We start from the raw sequence: 27,648 nt of genomic DNA on the forward strand, positions 1-27,648 counted from the left end.
ACATGGCAAAGTAGAAAAATGCCTTGATAGGTCAATCACAAAAAGCTTGTAACTCAGTTATTTTTCCCACTCACCTTTTTTAAATCATCAAAAACATAGAAAGTGTTGTGGCAATACTATCAAGTGCCACTTCATTATAAACTGCTTAATGATGCTTGGCTTGGGTTTCATAAAGATCATCTGGCTCCTGGTCTCATTACAACCACTATTCAGAACCAGATGTATTCCAGATACAAAATGAGATCAGTGCAGCATTTGATTGTATTCTCAGGGAGTACAACTGAAAGTCAATGGGAAAACAGGGCAGAGGGATTCTTTTCTCCAACTCGCATCATATCCAACACAAAAATAAATGGCTGCAGTTTCCAAGAACTCTTTGGTCTATCACCTTCAATCATTTAGAGATGGGAATATTAAATTAATATTTTACCTAGAACTCCTCATATAATGGGAGTCCACTCCTACATGCAATAAGATTTAGCCAACATTCAAGAGTGGACTGATGCATGACTTGACAGTGAATGGATGCTGTTCTCAAGACTTCACCATCAAATTCAGCACCATTAACATCACTGAGCTTCACTGACCAGAGTCTTAACTAGATTAGGCACATAAAAACAATGACAACAAAAAAATTATTTTGTGTAGTATATTCATCTCCCATCTACTCAAAGATTTTCATCATTAACAAAGTACAAATCATGAAATGAAAGTGACTCCAACAAAAGTAGTTCAACAACATGCAGAACAAAGCACCCCACTTGATCACAACCCTATCAGCTAACTTAAACACTCACTCCTTCTACTATACGCACTGTATATGGAGCAGGTACTATTTATAAAATTACTTCAACTGTACTTCCTAAGCCCAGCTAATTGTACTTCCTAACAGTACTGCCTAAGGCAAACTTCAAGGTAGGACAAGAGTAGTAGGCTTAAAGGTACACATCATGTCACAATAGAATAACCTGGAAATGTATCACAGTTCTATTGTTACTGTATCAAAGTCCTTTCACCACATAGGCTTCAGGGGTTTAAGATGGCTCACCACCTAAAAATCTACAGTTTAAATCACAAAAAGAGAAAATCTGTAGATGCTGGAAATCCAAGCAACACACACAAAATCCTGGAGAAACTCAACAGGCCAGGACCTACGGAAAAAAGTACAGCTGATATTACAGGCCGAAACCCTTCAGTAGGACTGGAGGAAAAAAAAATCTATAGTTTAATTCTGCTTTAATTGCTGCAAGTTGATTTTATTCTGGACAAAGTTTTAATAGTGAGACATTCTTCCATTGTCATTCTCCAAACTCATCCTGATTCTTGTGGAGAAGCCAGCAGTCTCTTTGCAGGCCCCAAAAGCAGAGGACTTCATTAATGTCTGTATTATATATACAAACCTCATTTCCAGAAAAGTTGGGATATTTTCCAAAATGCAATAAAAACAAAAATCTGCGATATGTTAATTCACGTGAACCTTTATTTAACTGACAAAAGTACAAAGAAAAGATTTTCAATAGTTTTACTGACCAACTTAATTGTATTTTGTAAATATACACAAATTTAGAATTTGATAGCTGCAACACACTCAACAAAAGTTGGGACAGAGTTAAAATAAGATTGAAAAGTGCACAGAATATTCAAGTAACACCGGTTTGGAAGACTCCACATTAAGCAGGCTAATTGGTAGCAGGTGAGGTATCATGACTGGGTATAAAAGTAGCATCCATCAAAGGCTCAGTCTTTGCAAGCAAGGATGGGTTGTGGCTCACCCCTTTGTGCCAAAATTCATGAGAGAATTATTAGTCAGTTCAAAAGGAACATTTCTCAACGCAAGATTGCAGAGAATTTAGGTCTTTCAACATCTAAAGTACATAATATCGTGAAAAGATTCTGAGAATTCAGAGACATCTCAGTGCATAAACAGCAAGGTCGGAAACCACTGTTGATCTTCGAGCCCTCAGGCAGCACTGCCTAAGAAACCGTCATGCTACTGTGACAATTATAGCCACCTGGGCTCGGGAGTGCTTCGGAAAACCATTGTCACTCAACACAGTCCGTTGCTGCATCCAGAAATGCAACTTGAAACTGTATTACGCAAGGAGGAAGCCATACATCAACTCTATGCAAAAACGCCGGCGGGTTCTCTGGGCCCGAGCTCATCTCAGATGGACCGAAAGACTGTGGAACCGTGCGCTGTGGTCAGGTGAGTCCACATTTCATCTAGTTTTCGGAAAAAATGGGCATCAAGTTCTCCATGCCAAAGATGAAAACGACCATCCAGATTGTTATCAGCGAAAGGTGCAAAGGCCAGCATCTGTGATGGTATGGGGGTACATCAGTGCCCACGGCATGGGTGAGTTGCATGTATGTGAAGGTACCATTGACTCTGAGGCATATATTAGGATTTTAGAGAGACATATGTTGCCATCAAGGCGACGTCTCTTCCCAGGGCGTCCATGCTTATTTCAGCAGGACAATGCCAGACCACATTCTACACGGGCTACAACAGCGTGGCTTTGTAGACACAGAGTGCGTGTGCTTGACTGGTCTGCTGCCAGTCCAGATCTATCTCCTATTGAAAATGGTTGGCACATCATGAAGAGGAGAATCAGACAGCGGAGACCACGGACTGTTGAGCAGCTGAAGTCTTATATCAAGCAAGAATGGACAAAATTTCCAATTGCAAATTTACTACAATTAGTATCCTCAGTTCCAAAATGATTAAAAAGTGTTATTAAAAGGAAAGGTGATGTAACACAATGGTAAACATGCCTCTGTCCCAACTTTTGTTGAGTGTGTTGCAGCCATCAAATTCTAAATTTGTGTATGTTTACAAAATACAATTAAGTTGATCAGTAAAACTATTGAAAATCTTTTCTTTGTACTTTTGTCAGTTAAATAAAGGTTCACGTGAATTAACATACCTGAACATGCATTTTGGGAAAATATCCCAACTTCTATGGAAATGGAGTTTGTGTGTGTGTGTGTGTGTGTGTGTGTGTGTGTGTGATACACACACACACACACACTTACTGCAATTCACAGCTTTTCTCTTCTATTATGTACTGCATTGTACTGCTACCACAAAGACAACAAATTTCACAACATATGCTTGTGATATAAACACTGATCTTGTGGCAATGCTTTGGGGCCAGGATGATAGAAATTACAGAGCAGATTAAGCACTGGCCAGCACAAAAGAAGTCACTACCAATCTTGATGAAGGTTATGCAAGTATCTTTTGTGGTCCCTCACCCGGATGATGATATGATCTAACAGATGCCAACACTTGGAAAGGGGAAGGGGACAAGTCCTGGACTTACCCTCATGAAACAGGATGATCATAATGACCAGGCCATGATTCAAATATTTTCTCAAGAGAAGGATTCTCATTGATATTATCTTCCCTATGCTTTCTAGCTAGAAGGTTGCATATTTTCATATTCTGATACTGAAGTATCTGTTCAACTGCCTTTGGGATGCAGACCAACTTTTTAAGGTTGGAGTCATCCTTGATCTCATGTGAAGCTTCCAAGGTTGGGGCATATGCTCCATTACAGTAGCAAGTGACAAAGAGCCAACAGGAATTTGCTAATTCCACAAAGTAAGCTGTAGTGTTGGCATGTGGCCAAGTGGTTAAGGCATTGGTCTAGTGATCTGAAGGTTGCTAGTTCGAGCCTCAACTGAGGCAGCATGTTGTGTTCTTGAGCAAGGCACTTAACCACACATTGCTCTGCGACGACACCGGTGCCAAGCTGTATCAGCCCTAGCGTCCTTCCCTTGGACAACATCGGTGGCGTGGAGAGGGGAGACTTGCAGCATGGGCAACTGCCGGTCTTCAATACAACCTTGCCCAGGCCTGCGCCCTGGAAACCTTCCAAGGCACAAATCCATGGTCTCACGAGACTAACGGATGCCTATTATATTAAGCTGTTGTACTAAACAAGAGAAAATCTGCAGATGCTGGAAATCCAAGCCACACACACAAAATGCTGGAGGAATTCAGCAGGCCAAGTAGCATCTATGGAAAAGAGTAGTCCATGTTTTCCACCGAGACCCTTCAGGAGGTCTGGAGAAAAAAAGATGACGAGTAGACTCCCTTCTCCAGCCCTGTATCTCTTTCACCAATCAACTCTTTTCTCCTCCTATCCCCCTGCCAGTTTCACCTATCACCTTGTGTTTCTCCCTCCCCTCCCCCTACCTTGCAAATCTACTCATCTGTTTTCCTCCAGCATTTTGTGTGTGAAGCTGCTGTACCAGCTCATTTTTGTTAGTGAAGCTCACTCTTAGAAGATTCCATTTCTCTTCCCACTTGTTCCTCTGGAAAATATACTAACCACTCATTATTTAAATTGGCCACCACTTGCCTGTTGTGTTTCATTCAGCACAATTACACTGCTGAGTTCCTGAGCTAAGATAACAGAGCTGTGTTCTGGTGAATTGCTTTTGGTTTTATCCACTTGAATCCTGAACTTGCAAGTGCCACCGAACATGCACACTTGCTTTCAGACATATGCATGTACACTTGAGGGCTCACGCAAAGGTGCCCTTGCCCACTGGTAAAACGTGAGGAATTCCTTGATTCGAAACACAAGAGAATCAGATGTTGGAAATCCTGAGGAACACACATAAAATGCTGGAGGAAGTCAACAGGTCAGGCAGCATCTATGGCGGGGAATAAATTGTCGACGTTGTGGGCCAAGACCCTTCACTTGGATTAGAAACTCCAGTTTGTTCAAGGGAAAACAACAGCATTAACAGGTGCCTGAAGACAAAAGTTTGGTAGAAATACAGTGATGTAAAGAACTGAAGGTAAGAGTGAAGACAACCATGAATGTACAACCTCTTTGGCCGACTGTCCAACACACCATCCCAAGGAATCAAGAATACAGGCAAACATTAGGAACAGGAAGACAGTCAATGGCTGCTGAAGGGAAACATCTCTTCTGTGACTTTACCCTTGACTCGAATTCCACAGCATTTACCTGGGCTAGCCAAGGTGAGCAGGCCACATCTTAACTCACAAACAAGGCCTAATGAGCCCATTGAGGAAGCAAAATTTAGCAGTAGAGTTAGAACATAGAACACAGCACAGGAATAGACCCCCCGGCCTACAATTTTGTGCCGAACCAGCTAAAACTTATAAAAACCCCCCCAAAATAATAATAATCCCTCCTACCTACACAATGTCCGTAACCCTCCATCTTCCTTACATCCATGTGCCTATCCAAACATTTCTTAAAAGCCATTAATGATTTGCCTCTTTCACTATACAAGGAAGCACTTTCCAGGCATCCTTGACTCTCAAGTTTAAAAAAAAATCACCCTTCACACCCCCCTTGAACTTACCTCCGTGACCTTCAATGCATATCCTCTGGTATTAGACACTTCTACTGGAAAAAGATACTCTCTGTTTACTCTATCTATGCTTCTCAATCTTATAAACCTCTATCAGGTCTCCCCTCAGTCTCCAGAACTCCAAAGAAAACAACCCATGTTTGTCCAAGCTCTCATGATAGCACATCGCCTCTAAACCAGCAGTATCCTGGTAAACCTCTTCTGCACCCTCTCCAAAGCCTTAATATCCTTTCTGTAGTGGGGCGACCAGAACTATATGCAATACTCCAGATGTGGCCTAACCAGAGTTTTATAAAATTGCAAGGTAAACCTCTTGGCTTTTGAACTTAATACCTTGACTAATAAAAGCAAGCATTCCACAAGCCATCTTAACCACCCTACCACTTTCATGGACTTATGAACGTGGACCCCAAGATCTCTCTGCTCAGCTACACTATTAGGGGTCTTGTCCTTAACAGTATGCTGTCTCCTTGCATTTGGTCAGAAATCTACAATCTCAATGCTCTCATCTGGGGAGAAGCCCCTCGATGCAGCAAATCATGACCATTCCAAAAGGGAAGACAAGTCTAACTGTGGTAATTATACATTATCTCCCTGCTGTTTGCCAAAGGGAAAGTGTCCTCAAAAACAGGTTCTCCTAGTTGTCAAAGGCCTGCATTCTTAATCAGTGTGGATTTTGATCACAAGACACAATGGACATAATCTTCAAAGTACAATTACCAACAACATTCAAGTTCAGTTTATTGTCATTCAGCCATACACCAAATGAAACAATGTTCCTCCAGACAAAAGTGCACAACACAAATAAATTAACAAGTAATAAGGTGCATTTATGACAAGTTAAAAAGTAAACAGTATAATGTTACTCATGCTTCAGACATGATGACAGCTTGGTTGGTGGCAGGGAGTTCAGTAGTGTCACAGACAGGGGGAAGAAGCTGTTTCCCATCCTAACAGTTCCTCTCCTAATGTTAGGGTACCTCCTGCCTGATGGTAGGGGGTCAAAGAGATTGCTGGATAGATAGAAATGATCACTGCTGATGCTAAGGGCCCTGCGTATGCAGTGCTCCTGATGAATATTTCTGACGGGTGAAAGACCCCAATGATCCTCTCAGCACTCCTTGCAATCCTCTGTAGGAACTCGTAGTCAGATAGCTTGCCATTCCCGTACCAGACAATGATGCAGCTGGTCAGGATACTCCCAATAGTGCTCTAAGGAGCAACACCTTTTATAGCCTTTTTTGACCTCCCTAAAGCTTTTGACTTCATCAAAGGCTTTTGTGAAGTTGACAAAGGCCACGTATGGTGTGGATCACCTTCAAGTTGAGCTGCACACAGAAAATCCTCATCTTACACTTTACTCTATGCTACATGCCAATCACACATCTATTGCAGAATTTGTTTCAGTGTAGTTAATCAACATACCAAAGTCTCTGCTGAATCCTTCAAATCCAATTGGTGGATAAGTGAACTCACATCACTGTCCTCTTCCAATTTAACATCTCAAGCTATGAGCACTTGGTTATCTCAGTCAGTTACTTTAAGCAGGCCACATAGTTTGCATGTTTGACACTAAATTCACGCAACAGACTTTATTTTGGACTCGGTCATGGGAGGACGTTATCAAACAGAGAGGAAATGATTCAATGAAAATCTCCACTGCCTCCTGGGAATCTTTGACCTATGATTGCTTTTGATGGAGGAGATGCATTTAGGAGGGTATTGAGTACGTGAAGCTCCCATCTAGTATTTTTATATTGGCCCTATTCCATTTTAAGAATTTTAGAGTCCATGAAATAGTGGTGCATAATCACATAGAGTGGTGCACCACCTCACAAATTATCTGCCTCAAAAGGCATCACCTACCCAATTTGAGAAAGAGTCTGTCGTCCCTGCACTTCCCCGATTAGCTACCAACAGAACTCAATATATAATTGGAAGTAATATCCTCTTGATCTCAAGAGAATACCTATAATGGAGTACCAAAGCACATAGGGTGAATATATTAGAAATGGTTTATGCAATTGATGTTAAAATGTTGCAAAGGTTCAATTAGTCTAAATGATTAACTCCACAAAAACTTTTATATGTCACTTTACCCCCATATAGATATTCATCATGAGATTCATGGAGGAAAACAAAATACTGAAGCAAGAATTGATGTTGTGCAGCATCACGTACTTCTGCATGTGAAGCTGCTTAAAGAACTTGCTGAGTTTAAGCAGCTACATTTCATTTAATGTCATCACTGTCACCAAGTCTCACCAATCTTTTAGTGGGGGGGGGGAATGAAATCAATATTGATCAGAAATCAGGGAAGGGAGGAGAAGATGGCGGCGTGATGTAGCGCGCGCGGCCACTCCAGAAATGATTTGTTAAGTAGGGTACTGTGCACAATTCTGATCTGATGGAGACAGACGTGAGAGCACGGAGGAACACCTGGAGAAACTTCTGAAAAGTCCGCTTCGCTGCCGCTGCTACTGTGGGGTCCGGAATCTCTGGAGAAGGCCTCTGAATCCTTGGCTTTGCTTGTTTCGGCAGCCACGACGAGGTCAAAGGCACTCGGCAGAGGATGGCGCTCGGGAGGCTGTATTGGAGGGGCTGGTCAGAGGCTCAAAGTTTTCGGATGGACTCGGTGTCGGCTGTGGTCAGCTGCTTCCAATGCATCGGCAGTTGTCAGTGCCTGGAGGTTTATGGCAGGGGAGTTTCTCCCTTTTTGCCGCCTGTTATCGGGACTATCGGAGTTGATCGGGACTTGAGATTTTTTTTAACCAAGCCATGGTCTGCTCTTTATCAAATGATGGTATTGTTTAGCACTGCTGTAACTATATGTTATAAATATGTGGTTTTGTCAGTGTTTATCTTTGGTTTGTCCTTTTTTTTGTGATATCACTGGAGGAACATTGTATCATTTCTTAATGCATGCACTTCTAAATGACAATAAACGAGGACTAGGTGTCCTCATAATCTAATCTAAATTCAACAGGGCCACCCACATAAATTCTGTGGCTACAAGTGCAGGTCAATGGCTGGATATCCTGCAGTAGGTGACACACCTCCTGATATCCAAGACATTTATCAGGAGTACATTGGAACACTCACCACTTTACTGGATGCATGCAATATCAACTCTCAAGAAGCTCACTGCCATTCAGGATAAAGCAGCCTGCTTGACTAGCACTCAGTTCAGAGTCCACTACCACAGGGATCCCCAACCTTTTTTGCACTGTGGACCAGTTTAATATTGACAATATTCTTGCGGACCGGCTGACCGGGGGGAGGGGGGGGTGCTGGTAGGTAGGGTTGCCAACTTTCTCACTGTGTTTACCCCAAGTAAGACTACCATGACCACGAAGCCTTGCGCAGGCACCTGTGTGCACATGCGTGATCTGCACATACATGCCTTACACATGCGTGTATGTGCCGATTTTTTTCTACAAATTGGTTTTGGCCATTCTGTTCAGTGAAAATACACCGTACATACATTATTGCTACTTTATATAAGCTGCATATTTATCATATCATTCCTGCTTTTACTACATGTTACTGCTATTTTAGGTTTTATGTGCTATTTGATAGGTTAATTTTTGGGTCTGGGTACACTCCAAAATTTTTCCCATATAAATTAATGGTAATTGCTTCTTCGCTTTCTGCCATTTCAGCACGGAAGGTTTCATAGGAACACTCTACCTTAGCGGGGGAAATACGGGACAAGGGCAGTCCTGTATGGGACAAACCAATTTAGCCCAATATATGGGATGTCCCGGCTAATACGGGACAGTTGGCAACCCCAGTGTGTGTGGGGGGGGGGGGTTTAATCACGACCGGAATATAGGTGATAAATCAACTATAAGTCACTTATAAGTGGCTAATATACTCAATTTCATTTCTAAAAGGGTTTATCTAACAAATTTAATATTAAACACAGCGGAATAGTTTCCTTGCATGAATATAGTGATAAGTCACTTATAAGTCAATAGCATCAAAACATTTGAAGTAATCTTTGGATATTAAACACACAGCACATATTTTCCTCTTATGAACATATAAAATCATTGCAACACACCAATATCACTGAATCAGTGGGAGCCCTGGGCTTGTTTCCTTGCAACATCGAGGGGTGATGGGAGACAGTGATGCTTGAAGGGGGTTCCTTATGTCCAGTCTATTCCACAATTTAGTTTTCATTGCAGAAAACCCCGCTTCGCAGAGATATGTTGGAAATGGAAGAAATGTTTTCAGTGTTTTCGTGGCAATCTCAGGATATTTAGCCTTGGCTGTGATCCAGAATGCCGGCACAGATGTGGTGTCAAACATACTTTTCAGCCGGCCGTCATTTGCAAGCTCAAGGAGTTGATATTTTTCCCGCGCTGACATGAATGACGCGTGGCTAAAGGCCTCGCGTGCGTTAAAGTTCAACAGTGGGTGTAACAGGGAATGAGGAAAGGTGCAGCTGACTCATATCGCCAAATAATATCGTTTCCTTGTGGCCCGGTAGCACATGATTTGTGGCCTAGTGGTTGGGGACCACTGCACTACCAGTTCAGAGTACATCACCAATAAAATGCACTGCAGTTATATGCTAAAGCTACTTTGATAGCACCTCCCAAATTTGCAATTGTACCACAGGTGCCCAAGGTGCACCTGAACAGAACATGCAGGCCTCCCTTCAAGTAATACTTCAGACTTGGAAATATTGTCAGTACGTGCTGGAAATTGTCAATAGGTCAGACAGCGCCCGTGGAAAGAGGCCTAACGTACTGAGGGTTCCAGCCTCTAAAAAGTTTTTTATTCTCATTTTGAACTACTTCTACCTCTTCACCATCAAAATTCTGGATTTCCCTCTCTGGCAGTATTGTGGGAACACTCTCACCAAAAGACATCAGCAGTTTAAGATGGTGACTCATTATCACTTTCTCAAGAACAATTATGGATGGGCGTAAATGCTGAACTACCCCAATCCGACATGAATACTTAGACCTGACAAAAAACCATGGCCTAAAATAACAGTTACATGGATATTTGAGATGACTGTATTTGTAAAGCGGCTGCAAGTGTTTATTACACCATCATGCTCTTAAATCCTAAAAATATAACTCAGTTGTACAAATAATCATTCTACTGGACTTTCTAATTTAATGCAGGACTTATGAGATCTACCTTACCTTATAAACTAAAACACAATTATGCATATCCCTTACGTTTCTAATTATCACACTATCAACAATAGAATTTCTATGAAACTACTCATAACAAATGTTTTAGTTCTAAATATTTAGCGATTAATCAAACAAAATAAAAGAATAAAGAATAGAGTCAAGAAGACATAAAAAGAAAATTGAGATTAAATATCTCAGAATTGGTCTGGGGTAGGAGCGGGTACAAACAGAGAGAACCTTAAGAATACCATGCAACACAAACATCTTTATTTAATTCAATTCACTTTCAAAATCATACCTTTCCGTTGCACAAAAATTCTGAGCAATGGGTTAGCCATGGAAATGGCTTTGCAGAAATTGTCATTGTTGTTGATTGGAAGCAAGTCACCATGAACATCAGCGTATCCAATTAATACATCCATATTGGGAATATTATGTGTGTGAAGGATTAAGTTGTAGAATTCATCAAACTTTCCAGGTTTGTACCGGCATAATGAAAATCTTCGGAATTCTGCTCCAAACTGATTAAAAATAGAAAAAAAGATATTGCTTCAGAACATACTGAATATTACATAATAGGAAAATACTCACAACATCCACATAAAACAACTTCAGTTTACAATATAGTTACAGAGAAAATATCAACAGTTACCAAAGGACTGTTCACACAAAGAATCAAGTGAATTGCCTTTTCCTAGTCCACTTCTAATCAAAGAGTCAGAAGGAGATGGGTCAGTATGAAAGCAAAACTGAATATTATTTGGGAAGGCAGAGAAAGGTACGAATTAAATGAGACAACAGATAAGAATTCCAACTACTAAATTTTATAACCATAGATTCCAAGATGACAGAAACCTGCAAAGTGAGTATTACAACTTCCAAGAGTTTATTATTCATATTTATTATCCAATTCAAATTAGACAACTGCTTTGATTTACAGATATTACAATGCATTGCAATATTTGACACATAGCAAAAATTAAACGAACTTTGCAAAGTCAATTTGAAAATAATATTCCATAGATGTTGAGCAAAGCATGTGAAGGATATTTTAAAGGTATTTTATACTATATAAAATCGGGCATTTTACTTTTTCTCCCATTATTTCCTAGTCTTCTTCATACTCTTCCCTATTACATAATAAAACTGATTGAGGCCCAAAAGATATGTTTTAATTAAAATAATCCAGACATAACGCACTTAACCTGTTTCAAATACTTTGTCGCCAAACAATTGATACTAAAACGTACAATCATCATAGTGATATTTGATTCTGCGCTTCCTGCTCCCTGGATTACAAATTGATAGTAAATATTAAAAATTTAAATAATAAATCATAAATAGAAAATAGAAAAATGGAAAGTAAGGTCGTACAAAAAAACCGAGAGGCAGGTCTGGATATTTGGAGGGTACGGCCCAGATCTGGGTCAGGATCCATTCAGCAGTCTTATCACAGTTGGAAAGAAGTTGTTCCCAAATCTGGCTGTACAAGTCTTCAAGCTCCTGAGCCTTCTCCTGGAGGGAAGAGGGACAAAAAGTGTGTTGGCTGGGTGGGTCGTGTCCTTGATTATCCTGGCAGCACTGCTCCAACAGTGTGCGGTGTAAAGTGAGTCCAAGGACGGAAGATTGGTTTGTGTGATGTGCTGCGCCGTGTTCACGATCTTCTGCAGCTTCTTCCGGTCTCGGACAGGACAACTTCCATACCAGGTTGTGATGCACCCTAGAAGAATGCTTTCTACAGTACATCTATAAAAATTAGTGCGGGTTTTAGGGGACAGGCCAAATTTCTTTAGTTTTCTCAAGAAGTAAAGGTGCTGGTGGGCCTTCTTTGCAGTGGACTCTGCTTGGTTGGACCAAGTCAGGTAATTTGTGATATCGACCCCAAGGAACTTAAAGCTTTTGACCTGTTCCACTTGCGCACCACTGATGTAAATTGGGTCGTGCGGTCCGTTACTCCTTCTGAAGTCAACAACCAATTCCTTCGTCTTGCTGACGTTGAGGGATAGGTTGTTGTCTTTGCACCATGCCACCAGGTTCTCAATTTCCTCTCTGTACTTAAACTCATCATTACCTGAGATACGGCCTACAATTGTGGTGTCATCAGCAAACTTATATATTGAGTTTGATGGAAACTTGGCTACACGATCATGGGTGTACAGTGAGTACAGCAGGGGGCTGAGTACACAGCCTTGTGGGGCACCGGGGCGCAAAGTGATTGTCAAGGAGAGCTTGTCCCCTATTTTTACAGCCTGGGTCCTGTCTGTGAGGAAGTTGAAGATCCAGCTGCAGATCTGAGTGCTAAGGCCCAGGTTCCGGAGCTTAGGAATCAGTTTATTTGGAATGATGGTATTAAAGGCAGAGCTGTAGCCAATGAAAAGGAGCCTTACGTATGCGTCTTTATTCTCCAGGTGTTCTAAGGAGGAATGTAGGGCCAGAGAGATGGCATCTGCTGTTGACCTGTTGCTCCGGTAGGCGAATTGCAAAGCGTCGAGGTTGACCGGTAGGCTGTGGTTGATGTGTGCCATAACCAATCGCTCGAGGTACTTCATAGCAATTGATATCAGAGCCACAGGTTGACAATCATTCAGGCATGCCACCTTGCTCTTCGTCGGCACTGGGATTATCTCTGCCTTCTTAAAACACGAGGGGATCTTAGACTGAAGCAAGGAGCAGTTGAAGATGTCAGCAAGCACTCCAGCTAGCTTGCTTGCACAGGCCCGGAGAACCCGTCCCGGGACACCATCTGGGCCCATCGCCTTCCTTGGATTTATCTTCAGGAAGGCCCTTCTAACGTCCTCCTCGGTGACGATGAATCTCGATTCCACTAGGTCCGGTTCATCCGGAAGGAGCAGGACGCTCCTCTTCTGTTTGAATCTTGCGTAGCATACATTAAGTTCATCAGGAAGAGAAGCGCCAAAGTTATTGATATTCCCAGCCTTTTCTTTGCGCCCAGTGATCTCATTTAGACCCTGCCATAGTCTACTGGTATCCCTCTGGTTAGCCTGGGCTTCCAACTTGGCTCGATATTGCCTCTTGGCACCCTTAATGGCTTTCCGGAGTTCATGCCTGGATTCCGTGTAGCAACTGGTATCCCCGGACCTAAAAGCCGCAGGTCTAGCCTTCAAAAGGGACTTGACCTCATTATTCATCCAAGGTTTCCAGTTAGGGAATACCCGGATCATCTTGCGAGACACACAGTCCTCCATGCATTTCCAAATAAGGTCTGTGTCAGCTGAGGCATACTCATCGAGGTTAGCTGCCGAGTCCTTGAATACTAGCCAGTCCACCGATTCAAAGCAGTCACGGAGGACCTCATCTGTTTCCTCCGCCCAACGCAACACTACTTTTGTCACCGTGATCTCCCGCTTCAGTTTCTGTTTGTAAGCCGGGAGGAGGAGTACAGCCTGATGGTCCGAATTTCTGAAGTGATGTCGTGGGATGGAACGGCAGGCATCCTTGACTGCTGTGTAGCAGTGGTCAGGTATATTCAGGCCTCTAGTGGGGCAGGAGACATGTTGGTATAACTTTGGCAGCGCCTTTCTGAGGTTGGCCTGGTTAAAGTCCCTGGCTGTAATGAGCAAAGCCTCCGGATACCTGGTCTCAAGTTCACTGATGTTGGCATATAGTATGTTCAAAGCACACTCCCGGGGGGGGGGGGGGAATGTAGACTGCTGTCAGTATGACTGAGGTGAATTCCCGTGGTAGATAGTAGGGACGACACTTCGACACTTCACCACTTCACCGACAGGGGTTCCAGGTCCGGGCTGCAGCAGCTTGTCAGTGCCAGTGTGTCTGAGCACCACGCAGTGTTGATCAGTAGGCAGACACCACGTCCCCTCATCTTGCCCGAAGACGCCGTGCGGTCCATCCGATGGATCAAAAATCCCTCTGGTCAGATGGCACAGTCGGGGGTGGCAGGGGAGAGCCAGGTCTCAGTGACACAGAATACACAGCAGTTCTGCATCTCCCTGCGGTAGGTGAGTCTCCCTTTAAGATCATCCACCTTGTTCTCTATGGCTTGCACATTAGCTAGTAGGATGGTGGGCATAGGGACCCTGAAGCCCCTCAGCTTCAATTTGACCAGCAGCCCAGCTCTTTTCCCACGCTTCCTCGGTAAATAGTGCACCTTTCCAGGTTTCCATCAATGCAGTGCATTGGTGGCAGCTCTTCGAGGTTGGTGGGCGCGTCCTGCGGGGATCGATCGGTGGGTTGCATCGTTGGGCGTTCCGGGTCGCTCCGAGTGACGGGGAGGCTTCACTGCCACTTCCAACTGCCGGGGGCCCAGGCTGTCGATTGGGTCGGGCCCCGAAGCCGACACTTAATCCCGGATGGCTGGGCTCCTTGCTGAAACAATTCCATAAACTGAGTCATGGTTGCAGAGGCCTCCACTCCAGCCGAGCCTCGGGCTCGATTTCCGAGGTCGGCGGCGGAGGCCTCACTTCCGGCAGCTGTGGATGTCCACCAACGGGGCTTTACGGTGGTCGCTCCAGGGAAGCGTCTGGGGCACCTTGAGGTCTCCACCGTCACTTCGGTGTGGTCGTCTGCTCCGGAGATGCTCTCGGAATGGGCCGTGTCTCAAAAGCGCTCCGGCACAGTAGCAGACCGCGGGTCAATACATGAATCATATCTTTTTTTACAAATTATCTTTGCAACATCTCATTATTCTGATAATTTTTATAATATTTTGTTCTTCATTTTTCATTATACCAACTTATTTATCAAATATTTGTCCATAATCCCAAAGTTTAAAACTCTAGTGGAATAAAATTCCAACATAGTACTGAATGGAAATCTCAATTATTATAAATGGCATCATTTGTAAACAGAAAAAAAGTATTCAATTGGACTTATTAAAAAATGTTTTTGATATTAGTTGAATTAATGCAAGACTAAAATCGTAGTTTTACTAACACACAATTTGTATCTTTTACAATCTCGTATATTTTCACAATTTATAGTGTTTGTTCCTGCCTGCTGGCGGAAAAGCAGTATAGCAATTACATTAACAGTTAATCTCTTTTATCATTGGCTAAGTGTTAGCACACGACACGTGCTCTCTTAATTGGCCATTCCTTATCTCAGAAATGTGGTTTTATCTTCAGTATAGCTTTTGCAAAGATGCCATCTTGTTTCTTTGTCTCTGTCTCTTTAGTTCATATGCTCTGTACCTGATCCTTTGTTTAAACTTAAAAATAAACAATCATGAAGCAACAAATTTTCACTTATTCTTGGACTCCTAAAAGAACCTGGGGATTAGAAAGATCACTGAGATCCTATCGTGGTGATTAATTATTAATAGACTGCATGTAGATAACTAACAATTGTTGAAAATTAATCTGCAGGCAATTGCTGGAACATTTAAAATTCTTCAGCCAAATATTGATCTTGGGAGAAAAAGTTAAAACGTGCCTAATTAAAATATAGTGGGTTCCAGTTAATATGGCCATCAATTAATTGGGGCAGCCGCTTATTTGGGACAACTCAAAGAACAAAAACTAATTCAGAAAATAGCTGCAATTCTCTTCATTTATTGGGATTTAGGCCATTTAATTGGGACAGGAGACAATTGCCAAACAGTTTCTAACCAATGTCAGTCACTTACCCTTGTGGCTGATAAGACACTACACTATACTTAAAGTGAACCGTTTTTAAATAGCTTGCATGCCTGTGTTCAAAAAGCAGTGATTTTTGATAGTTGGCAAGAAATAAACAGTAAGACAATTTAAAACTGATTTGCTCACTGCAGTTTCAAGTAACCAGGCTTGCAGATGCCAAAAACGGCTAGGAGTGAAAATTGAACAAGTTCACTACTTCAACAAGTTACGAACAATGAAGATTTTGGAGATATTGACAATCAACTTGAATGTTACAATGAAAGTTGTCAAAAGAATTTTATGAAGGCAGTCCATTATCTGCACTAGGTGTCTGTGCTGATTTTGTTCAGTATCAAATCAAAAGAACACAGCAGCATAGACTGGATGAATTCCCCTGTCAGTAACTACTAGGAACTAATAAACTTTTTTTAGTACTATAGCATTGGTAGTGGAAACATAGAAAATAGGTGCAGGAGCAGGCCACTCGGCCCTTCGAGCCTGCACCACCATTCAGTATGATCATGGCTGATCATCCAACTCAGAACCCTGTACCTGCCTTCTCTCCATACTCCCGATCCCTTTAGCCACAAGGGCCATATCTAACTCCCTCTTAAATATAGCCAATGAACTGGCCTCAACTGTTTCCTGTGGCAGAGAATTCCACAGATTCACCACTCTCTGTGTGAAGAAGTTTTTCCTAATCTTACTCCTAAAAGACTTCCCCTTTATCCTTAAGCTGTGACCCCTCGTTCTGGACTTCCCCAACATCGGGAACAATCTTCCTGGATCTAGCCTGTCCAATCCCTTTAGAATTTTATACGTTTCAATAAGATTCCCCCTCAATCTTCTAAATTCCAGCAAGTATAAGCCTAGTCGATCCAGTCTTTCATCATATGAAAGTCCTGCCATCCCAGAAGTCAATCTGGTGAACCTTCTTTGTACTCCCTCTATGGCAAGAATGTCTTTCCTCAGATTAGGGGACCAAAACTGCACACAATACTCCAGGTGTGGTCTCAGCAAGGCCCTGTACCTCCATGCTCCTGTACTCGAATCCTCTTGCTATGAATGCCAGCATACCATTTGCCTTTTTCACCGCCTGCTGTACCTGCATGCCACTTTCAATGACTGGTGTACAATGACACCCAGGTCTCATTGCACCTCCCCTTTTCCTAATCGGCCACCATTCAGATAATAATCTGTTTTCCTGTTCTTGCCACCAAAGTGGATAACCTCACATTTATCCACATTAAATTGCATCTGCCATGAATTTGCCCACTCACCTAACCTATCCAAGTTACCCTGCATCCTCTTAGCATCCTCCTCACAGCTAACACTGCCGCCCAGCTTTGTGTCATCCACAAACTTGGAGATGCTGCATTTAATTCTCGTGTCTAAGTCATTAATTTATATTGTAAACAACTGGGGTACCAGTACTGAGCCTTGCGGTACCCCACTCGTCACTGCCTGCCATTCTGAAAAGATCCTGTTTATTCCCACTCTTTGCTTCCTGTCTGCCAACCAATTCTAACCACATCAATACCATACCCCCAATACCGTGTGCTTTAAGTTTGCACACTAATCTCCTGTGTGGGACCTTGTCAAAAGCCCTTTGAAAACCCAAATATACCACATCCACTGGTTCTCCCCTATCCACTCTACTAGTTACATCCTCAAAAAATTCTATGAGATTCGTGAGGCATGATTTTCCTTTCACAAATCCATGCTGATTTTGTCCGATGATTTTACCGCTTTCCAAATATGCTGTCATCACATCTTAGTGTTCTAAGTTGTTCTGTATTTCATTTAAACACATAATTTTTTTTTTCAGTTAAATGGTAGTTTGTCTTTTTTATAGCATTTTATCTATTTCTGTGAAACTTCAGCTAACTGGGACAGCAACTTAATTGGGCCAAAAGGTACTGGTCCCACCCGATATATCCCTATGAACTGGAATCCACTGTACTAGTCCTCCAAGAGGACCACAACCTTGTCATGGTTTGGAAGCTTGCATGCCCCAATGACTTGGAGAACTATGCTGGCTGGAGTCAGGGCTTGATGCTTTGACTCTTGGTAGGGTCACCCATGCCAAACAAGTGGAGACCAGACCAAAAGTGGTCCACCAATCTTTTACTACCACCTGAAACAATCACAAAGGCAATATACAAATTGGCAAATTCCCATGTCATATTTGGAATACAAATGGAACCTGAAGCCAAAAGGGTTTGCTGGAAAAATTCAACCAGTCAAACAGCATCTGTGGGAAGAGAACACAGTTAAAATTATTGGTGAGGGACTGTGCCTTAAAAGCAAATGCTCCTGGTACCTTCTGCTTTAGTTTCTCCTGCCATGCTTGTACACCATGAAGAATGAAATTATTTTTCAGTTGGTTATTGTTCCTCAGACTGTAAATAGATGACAGGATAGCTGGCCAGCAAGTTTTGGAAATTCAGTATACAGTCTCCTATAAAACCAATATTTAAGTTGCAAACATAATTCAGCTGATTTCAGCTTAAATTGTACACTGTTAGCATCCATGGGAGTAAACTGAAAGCAGGCAGCTTTGAACAGCTTCAATCAGTTGTTTGCAGTTTTGATGCACAGGTTGAGATTCTGTAGTTATCAACAAAAAAGAGAGCAACCACTGTGGATAGCATTCCTGAGACATGGCTTCACTATTCTTGCCTTTGGTTGCTGCCAGATCTGGCATTCAGCAACACAGAGGTTATCAAGTATGTCAAGCAGCAAGGAAAATATAAAAAGATTAGATACTGAAAACCTGAAACACACCCAGAAAATTTTGGAAATATTCAGCAGGTCACACCACATCTGTGGAAAAAGAAACAGGGTCACTGTTTTGGCTCAGAGACCTTTCATCAGATTCGAACAGCCCTGAGAAAAGTCTTTGACCTGAAACGTTGACAACCATACCACTGCCAAAGAAGAGCAGGATGAGCTGCCTCTATCGCCCAGTGGCACTCACATCCATTGTGGTGAAATGCTTTGAGAGACTGGACACGACGAGAATCAACTCCTGCTTAGGCAAGTGGATGCGATCTCACTGGCTCTCCACTTGGCTTTGGATCACCTGGACAATAGCAATATCTAGTGTTTACTGATTACAGCTCAGCATTCAACACAATCATAGCCTCAAGTCTAATCAACAAGCTTCAAAAGCTGGGCCTCAGTACCCTCCTCTGCAACTGGATCCTTAACTTCCTCATTGGAATTAGCATCTCTCCTCCCCCCACCCCGCCACTGACGATCAACACTAGCACACCTAAAGGATACATACTTAGCCCACTGCTCTACTGTCTCTACACTCACAACTGTGTGACTATGCAAAGCTCAAACTGAACCAATTTGTCAATGACACAAATTTTAGATGATGATGAGAAGTGAGATAGATCAGCTAGTTGAGTGGTGAGCAACAACAACCCTGCACTCAACGTCAGTAGGATCAAGGAATTTATCGTGGACTTCAGGAAGGGGAAGTCGAGGGAACACAAACCAGTCCTTATCAAGGGATCAGCAGTGGAACGGGTGAGCAGTTTCAAGTTCCTGGGCATCAACATCACTGAAAGATCTAACCTGGGCCTAACATACTGTTGCAATTACAAAGAAGGCATAATAGCAGCTTTTTCATTAGAAGTTTGGGGAGATTTAGTATGTCACTAAACATTCCAACATATTTCTACAGAGGTACCTTGAAGAGCATTCTAAATGGTTGCATTACCTTCTGGTAAGGAGGGTGATGCAGGAGCCACTGCATAGGATCAGAAGCAGCTCAGAAAGCTGTAAGCTCACGGGTACTAGCCTCCCAAGTATCAAGAATTCCCTCAAAAAGCGATTCCTCAAAATAGGCTGAATCCATCATTAAGGACCCCCATCAGCCCATGCCCTCTCCTCATTTCTACCATCAAGGTGGTGGTACAGGAGCTGGAAGACAGATACTCAATGTTTCAGGAAATTTCTTCCCTTCGGCCATTAGATTTCTAAGTGGACAATGAACCCATGCACACTACCTCACTATTCTTTCTCTATTTTTGCACTAGTTATTTAATTCTTATTATAATTTATGGTTTTTTATCATTATGTACTGCTGTCACTATACAATTAATTTCATGGCATATGCCAGTGATATTAAATCTGATTGATTTCCCACAAATGCTCCTGAGATGTTGAGTATTTCCAACGATATTTTTGTTTGAGCAATAATTCTCCTTATAGATAAATGAACATGAAATAAACAGCAATTGTAAACATTTTTATACAGAATTCAAACATTTGGATATACACAAGATTAGAAACTGAAATGCCAAAATTAAACTAATAAATGAATTTGTGTTTCCATCCAATGAATTTTGAAACAGTGATATAAACAGAATTGTAGGCAAGCAATGTTTTTAAGAGATTATAACTTAAACCACCAACATAAAGTCACATAACTCATGCAGCCATTTATGATATTTTCAGTATTTTTAAAGAACAAGAATGGTTCACAAAAACTGAGAACTCCTCCTCAAGTCACTAATTTTTGAAGACTAGAAAAGCCAAGATTAATCAAGAGTAATTCTGTTTATAACTGTGATGATAAACTCCATTTATAATGGTGAGTAGTGACAGCTTCATGTAATTTACACTGTAAATTCCATCACTGTAGCAATGTTAAGCTAGGAGCAAGGGCAAAATAGATCAATGCAAATGCATCCACTTCAGGACTGTCCTTAGAAATAAAGGCAATATATTTAAACAGCTTTGACACAAATATATAGATTTAAATTTGAAGTGGTATACAATAATCAGAAAATTACATGAATTTCTTTTACATTGTTAAAGTACAGAAAAACTTCTTTAGCAGAATTTTGGAACATTAGAGTTCATGTAAAACAAATGCAAGTCATCAAACAACTTTTTTCCAAACTGAAGGAAAGCACTGAACCAATGTCTTAATTCTTTAAAATTGCTCTTTATATACGAAAACTGATTAAACAGCTTCAAAGTTTAAATATGCTCATTTAACATGTATAATTTTGTATGTGTATTACCTTGCTGTCATAATTATTTTTCCAAAAGTTAATACAATAATTCCACTTCACTGCTCACATTCCCAAATTCTCTGAGATTTCAAAACATCCCATAAAATCTAAGGTACATAGCTTCCAGTCAAGTTCAGGCTGTAGATCCCTATAATGGCAATACTATAATCTATTTAGGATAAACTTTATGCTTTCAACTTAAATATGTTATGTGCAGACTTAACACTAATTCTCTTCTATTCTTCGAAATCATGCTGTTGCTTTTTCCTTAGTGACAAGGGAAAAATTCAAACTATCAAGATTAAATCTTTCCTTAGCCTACTGAACCTTTCCTGAAAGCCCACAAGTGATCCCTTTTTCCTCCCCACATATCACTACCATCTGAAAGATTACTCATTCAACAAGCAAAGCATCAATCACACACCCATATACACTCCCTACCATCTTTTGATGGCTGCCAAGTAGTCATTGCTTCCTTTTCTATTCTTGCAGCCCATGGTTTGTCCACTTTCATTAGGTTTTGTAAAATCTACAGAGCCACCTGTAAAATTGCTGTTCGATTCCCACCACTATCTGTAAGCAGTTTATACGTTCATCCTCTGGGTCTCCACTTTCCTCCCACACTCCAAAGATGTACAGTTAGGGTTAGCGAGTTATGGGCATGCTATGTTGCACAGGAAGAGTGGTGACACTTGTGAGTGCCCAGCACAATCCTTGCTGATTTGATTTGATGCATTTCACTGCATGCTTTGATGCTAATCTTTAGAAAATGTTGCTGAGCATTTCTGCTTGAGTCACTCAATACACTTTATAAATCTGTATGAACCTAAACGATATTCAAGTCCAGTCTTGCCACAATTGTCATCTGCAGATCATTCCTACACAAATGCTGAACCTTATACTTAATTCAAAATGTAAATACTGTAAACATTGGATAGATGAAATATATGACCAGATCTTTTTTTCTGAACCATTTCCAATAAATTGTTTTAGCTTGACTGAGCAGATTTTGACACTATAATTTTCCTTTACCTGGGGCAGTATTTCAAATATTACAAACTGCAGATGAAAATTTTTAAATTTTGTTTTGGCAGAAAACAAATGATATCCTAATGTTCTCCATTGGACTATTTTGTTAGTAAAAATTTTGTATCAACCTACACTGATTCAAATGTTTAAAAGAATCTGGCTGCAGTTTACACAACCTTTACTTCCCTGACTGAAAAACAATGTTGAGATCAAACTTCATTCTGTATTTGTTCCAATTTTCTAAAAGTATTAAAAATAATAACAAATAACTAATTTCCATATATAGATTGCAAAATATCTGATGCAAACTTGCCACAATGGAGTTAATGACAACCTCCTGTGCTGTTAAATTGCATCCTGTGCAGCAACAAATTCATTTCTACCCTCAAAAATTTTAACAATTCAAATTTAGTATGTAACAGTTATTTGAAGACATGCTTCTGGAAATGATTTCAGAAGATGTTTATTGGTTAAATCCAAAGCCATAAAATGCAAATATTACAAATGAAACAGCTACAATTTCATAAACTGACCTCGTACTAGTGACTATAATTCTCATCCAGCAAGTCAATTATTAATTAACTCCTTCAAATACTGTACACCCCTATCAAGTCTTGTATCTGTTCCAATTATTTTAATCATAAGACATTACGACAACAGCAGAAACTTAATTTCTATTTAAAAAATAACTAGAGATATTCTATGTACATGATTGGCCTAAGCAGGCTGAGACAAGCACAAGGTGTACTTTGAAATCTAAAGGCTAAAACCAGTTTTGCAGGAACTCTCCATTCTAAGCAGTTCACTAAGAAAAAGAATTTTACTATGTTTTAAAAAATTGAATGCGAGGCTCTTTATGCTATTTGGAGCTATTGTTTATTAAAGCATTTTTACTGCCAGTGAATTCTGTTTTCAGATTTGCCACTGTTGTACTGTAAAGCAGGATAACCAGTAGGGCAGGTAGCAAACTCCCATAAATGTCACTGTGAGAGCAACCAGATAATGTTTATTTTGTGATGTTGATAATGATAATACTTCCCTCACTCCTTAAGGTACATTTTAAAGCCAATTCAACATTCCTTTTGCTCAACACATCCCTCCCCCACCTTCTCTCCTTCTCTAACCTGCATTTCTCTTTCCACAAATGGTGCCTCATCTTAGTTCAGCCTTCAACCAGCCTCAACATTTTCTGTTCTTGTTTAGAAAGCAGTGTTTCTTCCAAAGAGGAAAAATAACACTAAGCATTCATTCCAGAACTCTGAACCATCTAAAGTTTTGAATTATATGCACTTGTCAAGGCGGGATGTAACAAATCGAGCCTCCACTCCTGTTAAGAATACAACTCCATTAACCCAGAAATTAATTCAAGACCACAAGCTGCTCAAAACTTTGTTTATTTTTTAAATTATGGCTTCTATTGCTTCCAACAAATGGACATCCATAATGAGATCTCTGCAGGAAGAAAGTCAAAAGGTGACATCTAAAGAGAATTAGTATAAAATCAGAATCTTGGTAACTCTGCAACATTTATCACATAGAGCACACCAAATACTGAATTATGTAAGCAGTAAGATTAATTAACTCCATTAAATGTCAGTCAACCTTGCAGCCGAAAACTAATATTTAATCCTAGCAAACACTTTGAATACAGTACTGTAAAATGTTATATTACTCATGACTGGACATAAAGTGGCTCAAAGAATGTACAGAATAAAAGTAGGAATGGGCCGATAAAATTATTTAACAGATAATGAAGATGGTTAATCCTAAGTCATTATGTGGATCGGAAACATACCTGATGAATATGGCTTAAATTTCTCATGAAAGTGTCAGTTATAATTGATATTTGTACCTGGCTGGAAGCCTGAGAAGAGTTTATTCGTCATTAAGATGTGTTGTTTACCCACAAGATGTCTGTTGCTGACAAAATTAATGTAGAAAATCAGTACACCAAAACATAAGAACAGGGAAAACGTTCAGGTAAATTTTTTTCCTAAGCATCCCAGCAAAATCAAATGTGAATGAGGCCAGCCATCAATTTTGACAACATAAGAACATGTACTTCTTCTAAATCAGTGATTGATACTGATTATTCTGAGAATTGTCATCAGAGCTACCGGTGTAGTGGAATTCTCCATGCAGTTAAAACAGAATAGGCTCCACAGGCAAATTAGCCCCAAGCTGATTCAACAGATCAGTGTCCATCTGGCTATCCATTGATGGAACAGGCGGACCGTCAGTGAAAGGTATGCACTGTTGTTGAGATGCCAAATTTGTGCTTTCTTTCAATGGGTAAACTTGCCACACCAGCACAGTAAGGACGTCTGTGTAGGACCAGCCTAATGAGTATTTACAACTTGTGTCCAACATTCTACAGCATCACCTGTAAGACTGGGGTTCGATTCTCACCGCTACCTGTAAGCAGTGTGCACATTCATCCTCCGGTTCTCCACTTTCCTCCCACATTCCAAAGATATACGGTTAGGGTTAGCGTGTTGCACAGGAAGCGTGGTGATACTTGTGAGTGCCCAGCACAATCCTTGTTGATTTGATTTGATGCATTTCACTGCATGTTTTGATAGATGTGTAAGAAAAAAAAGCTAATCTCCAGGAAATGTTGCTGAGCATTTCTGCTTGAGTCACTCAATGCACTTTATATATCTGTATGAATCTAAATGATATTCAAGTCCAGTCTTGCCACAATTGTCATCTGCAGATCATTTCTACACAAATGCTTAACCTTATGACTACTTTATTCAAAATTTAAATACTGTAAACTTGGCTAGATGAAATATATGACCAAAGCTTTCTTTCTGAACCATTTCCAATAATTGCCCTTCACAATGGTTTTATCAAACAATGTTTAACAATGGGATGTTAGGACGTGGTTAAGAACTTCTCAAAGGGAAGACCTTCAGGATGGTCTTGAAGTCTGGCACAAAGAGATTGAGCAGGTTGCAGGCTCCAGAAATTATGCCCCAAGCCATAGAGGGACAACTGATATTTAGGAAAACATGTACACAGCTTGAATTGGATAAGTTCACTGACATGGGAAGGATGTGGGGGGGGGGGAGTTGTAGAAATAAGGCAGGTTTGGGCTATGGAGATTTGAGAACAAGATGTAGAATATTAGAATCTAAGAAAATTAAAACTACAATTAATATCAGCCAATACATATCAATGAACACAGGGCTACAGAACATAGAACAGTACAATATAGGCTCTTTGGACCATTTAACCTACTCCACTATGAGTCTAACCCTTCCCTCCCATATAACCCTCCATTTTTCTTTCATCCATAATTATGATGAAATAAATTATTGATGAATAGAACTCAGCACAAGAGACAGCAGAGTTACGTTTGAGAGGTTTGAAGCAGGTGAAAGGTGGAAGCCATACAAGAATAAAGTAACAAGGATGAGGCAACAGCTGAGGTGGGCAGACACAGTCCGTGTTATGAAAGTGAGGGTATGACATTATGAGGCCTGAAACACTTCCTAGGACCAAATAAGACACCAAGCCTGAAAGGGTTTAGCCTCAAAACATGGCTAGGGAGAAGAGGCAATAGGGTCTCCCTTCCCCACTAATCAACTATTGGAAATTTCTACTCATCTAGTGATCAAAAGCCTTCAGAGCAAGCAGCAACATGCCAATTTTTTTTAAACTTCGAGTACAATTAAATAGATGCCAATATTACACAAAATTACATCTAACAAAAACCCACCTGGAAAGCCAACATCAATCATTCACGTACAAACATACTGCAGTCTTGGCATCCAGGTAAACAGAAAATCTCTTTCCCCAATTCTCTCTGTGGCTGATCAGGCATCAAAAGGTTCACTAGGGCTGGGAGAAGAAACGACAGGCAGAAGGACAACAACTCTCCAACTTTGGAAGCCTGAGCTTTGCCCATATTTTCTGTCTTTGCTTTAGACACCCAGCGTCAGATTTTCAACAGGTTCCAGATGTTGTTCTGTAACTTTACACGCACGATACAGAGACGGTCTCAAGCTAACAAGAATCAAACTGCGAGAGGAACTCAGCGGGCCAGGCAACATCCGAGGATGGAAATTAACCCCGCGTCTGCAATTTTCACTATCGCTTCCCTCACCCCAAAACCCGCGGAGTCCCACAACAGCTGATCTGTTGCTCAGATTCCATCATCCACACTCTCTTGCATCTCCAGTTTTGTCTCAAAATCTCCCTCGACTGGTGAAATCCCAATTACCGAAGTGTTGAGGCTGCGTTTTTCTTCCTCCAGGAATCGCTCTCTCTCTCTCTCTTCACCAACACCACCCCTCCACCCACCCACGGCCGCGATTGAAACATAAAAGGTGCATTCTGGATTTAAACATTAAAGGTTTAAACAGAGGCGGCAACGGTGCATGCAACAAGTGACATCCTCCTTGCAGCCCACCGGCCGAGGGGAGGCCCTCTCACTCACCTTACTCTTAACTTCCACCGCCACCCTCTCCAAGCCCCTCAGCGAGCCTGATTTACTGTAACTTTTACTCATTTTTCAAAAAAAGTTTACTTTTGTTGCCTGCCTTCCCGGGCAGGCGCCGCCAAATCCCGCTTAAAGAGAGGGGGGGAGGTGGAGGGGTAGTTGGGGGGGTCTCCGGCTCTTCCCGACCGAACGGACCGTTAGCACCGAGCAGCTTCACCGCCGCCGCCAGCCCAGTCCTCCGGCTCTCCCGCGACGTGCCCGCCGCGCGCCGATGACGTCACGCCGAGGGCTGGACTCCGGCCAGGCAGCAGCGGGGATGTCCGCCGCGCATGTGCTTCCTCCTATGCTGCGGATGGCGCTAGACCAAGGAGGACCACCTGCACACCTGGCGTTAAAACCCCGCCCCGTCACCCAACTTTTAGAGTTGATTATTCTTTTGACCCTTCAGAGGAAGGAGCTGTGGCTTTAGTACAAAGATACGACAATGGGAAATCTTTGAGTAAGCTCTTAAGCAATGGTTCACAGTCAACGCTATCCCCTTCTCGCAATTCCTCCGTCTCCGCCGCATCTGCTCTCAGGATGAGGCTTTTCATTCTAGGACGAGGGAGATGTCTCCACTTTTTAAAGAAAGGGGCTTCCCTTCCTCCACTATCAACTCTGCTCTTAAACGCATCTCTCCCATTTCACGTACATCTGCTCTCACTCCATCCTCCCACCACCCCACTAGGAATAGGGTTCCCCTGGTCCTCACCTACCACCCCACCAGCCTCCGGGTCCAACATATCATTCTCCGTAACTTCCGCCACCTCCAACGGGATCCCACCACTAAGCACATCCTTCCCTCCCCCCCTCTCTGCTTTCCGCAGGGATCGCTCCCTACACAACTCCCTCGTCCATTCGTCCCCCCCATCCCTCCCCACTGATCTCCCTCCTGGCACTTATCTGTGTAAGCGGAACAAGTGCTACACATGCCCTTACACTTCCTCCCTTACCACCATTCAGGGCCCCAAACAGTCCTTCCA

The 27,648-nt window shown here is 41.7% G+C and overlaps 1 protein-coding gene across 1 annotated transcript in view; it reads right to left on the reverse strand.

Moving 5' to 3' along the window:
• Positions 1 to 26,896, reverse strand: part of pard6ga (par-6 family cell polarity regulator gamma a) — a 40,688-nt gene extending 13,792 nt beyond the window's left edge. The window contains exons 1-2 of the mRNA XM_063069368.1: positions 26,624 to 26,896; positions 10,819 to 11,041 (exon numbers count right to left, since the gene is read on the reverse strand). Of these exons, the coding sequence (XP_062925438.1) occupies positions 10,819 to 11,041; positions 26,624 to 26,695 (295 nt within the window). The 5' untranslated portion in view covers positions 26,696 to 26,896. The remainder of the gene's footprint in view (positions 1 to 10,818; positions 11,042 to 26,623) is intronic.
• Between the last annotated feature and the right edge of the window lie 752 nt (positions 26,897 to 27,648).

The sequence above is a fragment of the Mobula hypostoma genome, chromosome 17 (genome assembly GCF_963921235.1).
Source record: "Mobula hypostoma chromosome 17, sMobHyp1.1, whole genome shotgun sequence".
In the NCBI taxonomy this organism is placed as follows: Eukaryota; Metazoa; Chordata; class Chondrichthyes; order Myliobatiformes; family Myliobatidae; genus Mobula; species Mobula hypostoma.